Source organism: Chenopodium quinoa, unplaced genomic scaffold (assembly GCF_001683475.1).
Source record: "Chenopodium quinoa cultivar QQ74 unplaced genomic scaffold, ASM168347v1, whole genome shotgun sequence".
In the NCBI taxonomy this organism is placed as follows: Eukaryota; Viridiplantae; Streptophyta; class Magnoliopsida; order Caryophyllales; family Amaranthaceae; genus Chenopodium; species Chenopodium quinoa.
The window spans coordinates 8,036,247-8,044,798 of NW_018745684.1; the positions used below are offsets into that span (position 1 = coordinate 8,036,247).

General features: G+C 30.8%; 1 protein-coding gene across 1 annotated transcript; it reads left to right on the plus strand.

Moving 5' to 3' along the window:
• Positions 1-2,903: 2,903 nt before the first annotated feature.
• LOC110717899 (auxin-responsive protein IAA31-like) lies at positions 2,904-6,401 on the plus strand. The gene is made up of 4 exons (XM_021896687.1): positions 2,904-3,360; positions 4,950-5,161; positions 5,587-5,686; positions 6,081-6,401. The coding sequence occupies exons 1-4, from the start codon at positions 3,125-3,127 to the stop codon at positions 6,136-6,138; spliced, it is 606 nt and encodes a 201-aa protein (XP_021752379.1). The 5' UTR covers positions 2,904-3,124; the 3' UTR covers positions 6,139-6,401.
• The last annotated feature ends 2,151 nt before the right edge of the window (positions 6,402-8,552 follow it).

An 8,552-nucleotide genomic window follows, 5' to 3' on the forward strand; every position in this document is an offset into this window, starting at 1 on the left:
ATATAAAGTTTAAGTTTAGTTTAAAAAAATAATTTGATCAAATCAGTTTAGAAAAAATAAATTCAGATAAGCAAAAATAAGGTAGACTGCTAGCCAACATAAGATGGACAAAGTATATTCCGATCCGTTTGTCAATCTTAATAAAATCTGAACTTAAAATCAATAGCTAGCGAGTTCACGAGCCAACAATTCAAATTCAATTGGCATAATTCCAACTCATTTGAATCCAAACCATTCAGAAGCAACACTATTCACGACCACCCCACCTCTCACCCCTAACTACAAGAAAAACCATAATTGAACACAAGACAACCATGCACAACAAAAAATCACTTAATATCACTAAAAAGTTAACATTATTGCATGCATATAGTACTCACTCTTTTACTCCTTTACAACCAAAAATTTAAAAAGATTCGAGTATAAACTTAGCTAGACTCCTATCTAGTAGCTAGTGTACTTGTGTTCTCACTTAAATGAAGGTTAGTTAGTTACCCTCAACTTTAATTTCTGAACGTAGCATGTGATAGAGGAGACATAATCACGGAAAAGAGAGGATACCTAAAGAAATTGGATGGTTTTTAGTAGAACAAACAAGAAAAGAGGTTAGATTCAACTAGTTTTTTTGTTTGCCTCAAAAAAGTAGTGATGCTATTACTTTAAAGTTTGTTTTATTGTCCCTAGCTTCTTAATTAACCCATAATATCTATCCATTAATTAAATAATTAATTATTTTACGCAACTTCTAAGTTCTAATAATATAAGTACTAGATTTGTGAATTTTTTTTTTAAAAAAAATCTCTAATTTGTCCACCGTGTGGGTCCATATGGCCTATTTAACACATTTTATTTCTTTCAAATTAAATATGTATGGAGTATCTAATGATAAACAAAAATTTAGTAGTGGTGGGCTTATTTGTTATTTCCCATGGATGTTGGGGGGTTGCTAATTAGTGCTTAAGTGCTTAGCTGTTGGGTCCAACAAATTATTATTTGATAATTAAACTTATTAAATAGTACTTGGAGGTCCAAGATGTCACATACTTATTATTGTTCAACAATTTGGAATTTCGATCATTGTTAATATTCCGTATTGGTTAGAATGTAATCTTAGTTTAGTCTTTAGCAAATTAATCAATGAAACTAAATAATTAAAGACTAGCTTTTTTTATTATACACTGAGTGTATCGTACATTAAAAAACATTTTAATAAAAAAACTTAATATAGATGAAATTTGAGTATGTGCGTGATACACACAAATGCATAATAGACACTGTAAAATCTAAAGGACGCAAATTGATAATGCTAGTGTATGATCTATCAATTTTGCCTTTTGAAACCAGGGTGTGTAGTGGTACCCCTTATCGTTATTTGATGGAATTAGATTTGATATGTTACTAGATTTATAATTGTATTATATTAGAAAACAATAATAGATGATCAAGTCCTGCTGAAAACAGTTGGCCTGGCTCAGCTTTATGCCTTATATTTTGAAGTAGAAGAGTACTTAAATTAGTGTAGCTTTAGTTTGTTTTCTTGTCATTGTTGCTTTGGGACCTTGTTTGTTGTCTTTATGGCCCTGGTTTAAAGAGGCTTCCTAGAAGCTTTGCGTGCTACCCCAGTGTAACTGAATTTAATCAGTGGTTGGAGTTAAAACTGTGGAGGGTATGTCTCTTCAGACTCTTATGAAAGTAAATAGTGATCATTTGGTTGACTAATTAATAAATATTCTTGTTAGAAAAAACCAATTGGGTTCGAGTTTTTTTTTCGGATTGGATTGGATTTGATAAGACAAACTCTCGAAAAATGAAATTTATCATCCTTGAGATCAAAGTGATTCTCTTCGATCAAGTCTGTGTGTCTAGTCTGGTCTAGATTAGGTTTTGGATGATTGGATAACCCTAGTAAAGAAATACGAGAAATTTAAATTACTTAAAGGACAAAAATGTAATTATTTTGTTAAAACAATGAATTAATTAAAAATTAAAAAGTACATATCTCACCTAATTAAGAAATTAATAAGTTACTTCCTCCGTGTTTTAATAAGTGTTACACTCTGACCGGCACATAGTTTTGGCAATTTAATTGACTTAAATAAAATAAGAGGTGAGTGGGGTATTTGGAGTATTAAAAAATTGTAAAAGAAAAATAATGGGGTTAATAGTTTATTGAAAAGTAATGAATGTGAGAGGAAATAAATCATAAAAAAAGTAGTGGGTTTGGGTGGGGACCATAAAAGGAAAAAATATAATATTAAAATGTAGCTTTTTACCCAAAAAAAAGAAGTGTAATATTTATTAAAATACGACCGCATTTAGTAAGTGTAACACTTACTAAAACACGGAGGGACGGAGTAACATGTCCTATTTAAATAAATGAAAAGTTTGTAAATTTAGAGCATTGATTAATAAAGGAAATTCGAGTCACACAAAACATACTCGTAGAATTTAACTTTCAAAGTTAATCTAATCAATCTTATTTCAGAATATAAAGAAACTACAACTTTCAAAAGTCTACCTTTCAAATAACGAAACAAGTTGCGCACCTAACCCTGCCTATCTAATTAAACCTCTCTCGATAACATGTGATCTCGCAATTCCATTCCTTCAACCTTAATCAAACCAAACAACAGGTCATCTAGACGAAGTACACTTATCCTAAAAACTCCAAACAATCCAAAGTCTAAAAAAACCACCCATTAAACATATGCGATAATTAAGACGTATTATTCTACTAATCTAGCACTAATCAAAAACATGAACTAGACTATGACATAAGCAAAGATATAAATGTCGGCCAGCATGAAAACAGTTAAAGGCGGACAAAGTATTTCTTGTCAAGTTATGTGTCCCCACTTTGTTTTCTTTCTCATTTATAAAATAAATTTCACAAAAGTAGTAATTAATTATCTTATTATATAAAACCCTCCTTCACAAGTTACCCTCTAATTATATCCTCTTTTAATTATATTATATAGTTTTATATATATATACCAACAACTTATATATTTTCCTCCATTGAAGCAAACTCAAAAAACCTCCTTAAAAAACGTCAATAGTACGTGTGTAATTAAGTAAGAGTGTGATATAATTATATACCAAGGTTAATTTATTTATATAAAAAATGGGAAAAAGAGAAGATGATGATCAACATCATTCGTCGTCGTCTTCATCAACTGATAGTAACGTTAATAGCAATTCGTATGCTCTTCATCATGTTCAGAGTAATTCGCATTCTACAGCTTCTCCATCGTACAATAGCGCGACGACGAGTTTTCATGATTTTGGTAGCAAGGATTTGAGCACTGATCTTAGATTGGGTTTGAGCATTTCTTCTCATGGCTTGTCTTCCTCTTCAAGGTAATTTTATCTGTTTTTTTTTTTCTTCTTAGTTTTCTTGATTTTTTATCCTTTATATTTTTATCATTAAAGAAGTAATCAATATTCCGTAATAGAGAAGAATGAGATCAATCTATTTTGTTTAGTTGTTCTATAGTATTTTGCTTTTTGTGCGCATGTTAACAAGTTAAGGTTTATGAACGTACGATAAGGTCGAACTAGTCATGTAATTAGTAAAAATGTAAGAGATATAATTGCATGAAAAATTATTTTTTCTAAAGACAATCCCGAATAAAGGTGACTAAAGAGAAATGAAATTGGTAATTTCGTACACATAATTAGAAGTTGAACATTAGAGAATATATAGAAGAAGTACTAGTACATTTTAAGCCATAAGATTTAGAAAGAGGCCAGTCTATTGCATTACTCTCTTAAAGTAACAACACATCAATTGTATTAGTAACAACAAATAATTATTATAATTAGATTCATTCAATTTATGGATCTAAACAAAATAACAAGTCACCCTTATAACGCAAGAATAACCAATCCTTCAAACAATATAAATTAATTTGTACTCTATACTTCTTAACAAAATTAAATTTCATATTCTTTTTCGAAGTAAAACAATATGTTAACTCAATAAGCCATGAATTTGTTTAATAACTAGGTACCAATGTCGTTACTAAAATAATACAGTAAAATTTCCCTAAAAAAAAAAAAAAAAACTTCTAGAAAAAAAATTTAATTACAACTAACTGACCTTTGGCTCTTCTTTGAACCGTAGACTAAAGAATGAAAAAAAATTTTGTGCCATAACTTTATCATGTGGATCTAACTAATAAAGTGGCCAATTGATAAATGCAGTATAGTATTTTCATTCATTTGAAGCTCAAAAGTCTTTTTACTTCTTTTAGTTTTAGTTGGGACAATCGAGATAGTGATTGATGAAAGGACCAAAAAAAGGAAGGTTAGGCTAAATCCTAAAATTTATTCTAACCATTATAACCTCTAAAATGTCCAAATTAACCAACAAAAAATGCAAGTAAATTTAATGCGTAATATGAAGTTAGAATTTAGAACAAGTTTTTTCCATTTGAAATCTTCAAGTGGTGTCAATAACTTCTAAATATTTGGTGCAAAGTCATGAAAGATATATACATATTAAACAAGTTTCCTTTTTGAGACATACACTCATCAATTGCAAGACCATGTAGACACTAACTACAATAGGCTAATACAGTCGTGTAAGACATGCCAACATGTTATTCTCTTAATTAGATAAATTAGGTTAACGTTACTATCTTTAAAAAAAATATCTTCCTAACTAATTTAACAGATCCGCCCATTTATTAAAAAAAAAAAAAAAAAAAAAAAAAAAAAAAAAAAAACCTAGATCCACCTATATGCAAAGCCGAAGTTGAAAATTGCCTCTCAATTTAAGATAAACTTGGACGACTAATCCATATCTACATGATTTGAACTATCTTTGATATTATCTAATGTAAAAATTAAAATGTAAGATGCATAAAAAAATTAGTTATATATGTTTGATTTTGTTTGTTGGTTGGTTGGTTGGTTGGGCTTATGATGATAAAAAATGGTAAATAGGGGCAGTATAGTGACTGGCCACCAATGAAGGCGTTGTTGAGGAGCACGCTTGCAGCAGAAAAATCAAATAGCCGGCCTCGACGAGAAACTTTGTTTGTCAAAGTTAGTATGGAAGGCATTCCTATTGGTAGGAAACTCGACTTGCTTGCTCATCATGGTTATCATAGCTTGATTACTACCCTTGTTCAAATGTTTAGGACCACTATTCTTTGTAAGTGTCCATCATCCATCCAATCCCCTATTTTTGTTTTTCTTTTGATCTCGTCTTTATGAAGTTTCTTTCAATTTACAAGTGGTCATTTGGTTGGATATATGTAAAGTTGTGAAGTTGTGACGTCTTTGAAAATTTTGAAAGTGTCTAAATTTATGTGGTTGGAAATAAGTAACATTTTCTTGAACTATTTGAATATAGTTCGACTTAAATAGAAAAGTTTGATATGTAACTTATCACATTTTTTATGAGTTAAAAATATTTTTAAAAGAAAATTGTTGTGTTTTATATAAGAAAGTACAACCTTTTATGATCTATATGGGCTTAAAATGACAATTTTTTTTCTAGTTTTTTTACGTCTAAACTAAATGAATAAGTTCTAATAATTACAATACTTACTTTGATTTTTGGTGGCGTAAAAACAGCTTCGGATGTAATTTGCCATGATTCGCCAGAAAATTGTCATATTCTCACTTATGAGGATAAAGAAGGAGATTGGATGATGGTTGGAGATGTTCCTTGGGAGTAAGTAATTTCATCTTCCTTTATAAGCTCTATACAATTATAACTATTTTTTTTTTCCCTTCAATAAGTAGCATCATCTAAATGAACCAAAAAAGGGCGTATTCTAATAAATCATTAAATTTTCCTACATTACATATAAAACGTTAACACTTCTTAAGTCCTAACCAACATACATTTATAATTTTTTAAAGTATTCTAACATTGTTTTTCTAATGACGCTTATGTTACTCATTACACTTAACAAAATCCACGTACATTTTACAATATTATCAAATTAAATTATATGAAGTTAAAGTTCAAAATTAATTCTATTAAATCAAATTTCAGCTTTATTTTACAATGATTGAATATGTATTATAGATTTAATTAATTTGGTGTGTTTTATTGCATGCAGGATGTTTTTGACCACTGTAAAAAGGCTGAAGATTGTCGCATTTGAAAAATGCCAATAGTGATTGCCTCCCTGCATGCTGAGCAGTTGAGGAACAAAACAATTTTGACTAATATATAATCATTAAATCTTTTAGAACCCTAACAATTTTCATTTGCTGATGGTTAACATTTTTTTTTTCTTTTTTTTTTTTTTCGCATCAGTAACGTAATATGGTTGATGTGGTTTACTATGTATATTCTGAATGTTATTTTAAATTCTACTCCCTTCTCGTTTTAAAAATCAAAGCTAAAAAGGCGACTATAACAAATAGAATTTTGACTACCTTGTGCAATCTATTTTAATGCGAATGTACCTCAAGTTATACATCGATTATTGACTAAACAGCTAAACTTGTATACTATTGAATACTGTGAAGATTTCAACTGACTACCATTAATAAGATTCTCGCAATAGGATTAGAGGACCCAAGTATAATACAACTACTTCGACATATGTTACCCTTTCTTTACTACTATCCTCAATTACACAAGTCAATCTTGAGACTAGAAATTCCTAAATATAACTGATTTTTGTATTTTCAAAAGGTTTTATTATCCGTAATGATATCACAAATTCTTAAATGTGGCTGACCACACCGTGTGACCAACTATTATGGGGGTTATTTCGTTAGTGTTATAGGGTTACTTCGTCAGTGTTATAGGGTTACTCGGTCAGTGTTATGGGGTTACACTGTCAGTATTACAGGTCAGGGGTTACTTGGTCAGTGTTATAGGGGTTACTTTGTTTTTTCATAAGTGGTCACACGGTGTAACTAACCACACACAAGACGGACTATAATTATGTATATGTCAAGTTAGTTGGTTCGATTATCCCAATACATTCATGATCGAGACTGTTGTTAATTATTTGGCCAATGTTCTTATATACGTGCATTAGGACGGAGTATATGCCCGGGCCTTATTTCATCGTAAAATAAATTCAACTCAATGAAATTCAAGAGAAGAAAACAAGGCCTGGATAAGAATGAACGAATAGAATTTTACAAGAAAAAGAAAAGGTATTATTTAATTTAATTTTATTATGAAAATTGAAGAATTGGTAGATTTCTTTCAAAGGGTAAATAAAGAAAGTGGATATAAAAAATGAGGGGAAAATAATTGTTAACAAGATGTCACCGAGGAACATGTACCCAGCAGAGTCATATACACGTTTCTTTCCCTATAACTCTTTTATTTGTAGAACTTACATTTTCTACAGGTATCGGTAGGAGTGAAAGTTCGGTTTATGGGTGTGGTTTATAGTCCAAACCGAAACCAAACCACATTAATTCGGTTTTGGGATTTTTCAAACCACAGCGCACCATATTACTATTGAAATTGAACCAAACCACATCCTCTTCCTTTTTGCTCCATCTAACTGGTCATTCACTCCAACATCAGCTCACATTGGTTGACATTCTAGAACATAAAAAAATACATGTTCGTTTTATTATTTTTTGGCTTTATATATGTAGGGGAGAAATTAGTATTGGGCTAGCCTATAATTTGGATATGGGCCATAATTCGGTTTGGATTTCGGTTTTTGGTTTTTCAAATCTTAAAACCAAAACCAAACCATATTAGTTCGGTTTTGGGATTCCTCAAACCGCATCGAACCATATTAGAAAAAAAAAACCCGTACCACATTTCTTATTTGGTTTTATTTGCGATTTGGTTCGATTTTAAACCGCATTAGTTTCACCCCTAGGTATCGACTTTAAAAGAATAAATTAGGATCGCAGAACGTCTTAAATCATTCTCTGTCCTTATCGAATTACTTTGACTATTGTTTTCGAAATTTACGTTTCTCTTAACTCAGTCAAAGTGGGGGCTTATGTATACACCTGATCGTGTCTCACCAAACACCAAACCTATCGATGAATGTCTTTTACGTTTTTACCAACGAGTTCAGCAAGGAATCGAACGGTTGCGCAAATTTTCCTTAAGCCTAGACCATTTCTAACATTACCCAAAATGTCTTTAAACCGAAAAAGATCCATTTTGTGTCCTTAAACCCAAAAAGTATCCCTTTCGCACCCATAACCATAAAAAAAGTCCAACCTGATTATTTTGGTCCATTTTCCCAGTCTGGTTATTATTTAGTTGGATGGGATTTGAAAAGAGCTTTCCAACGATATATTATAAGCTTTAGTTCGACTTAAACCGAATAAGATATAACCAAAATAGTGAACTAAGCCCAAATCAAGTCTAGGTCCACCTCTAGTACAACCCAATGATTATATGGAGTCCAACTATTTTATTTAGGCCCCGTATGATCATATTACTAACCCAAGTCAGCTAGAATCTTCTAGAAGGTTCTAATTTATCCTTCGCGAAAAGATAAAGATCAAGAGTTTGAGATTAAAAAAAACTCTTATGATAATCCTTAATTTTTCAGAAGACGTTCGGATATATTTTGAAGAGACGAACCATC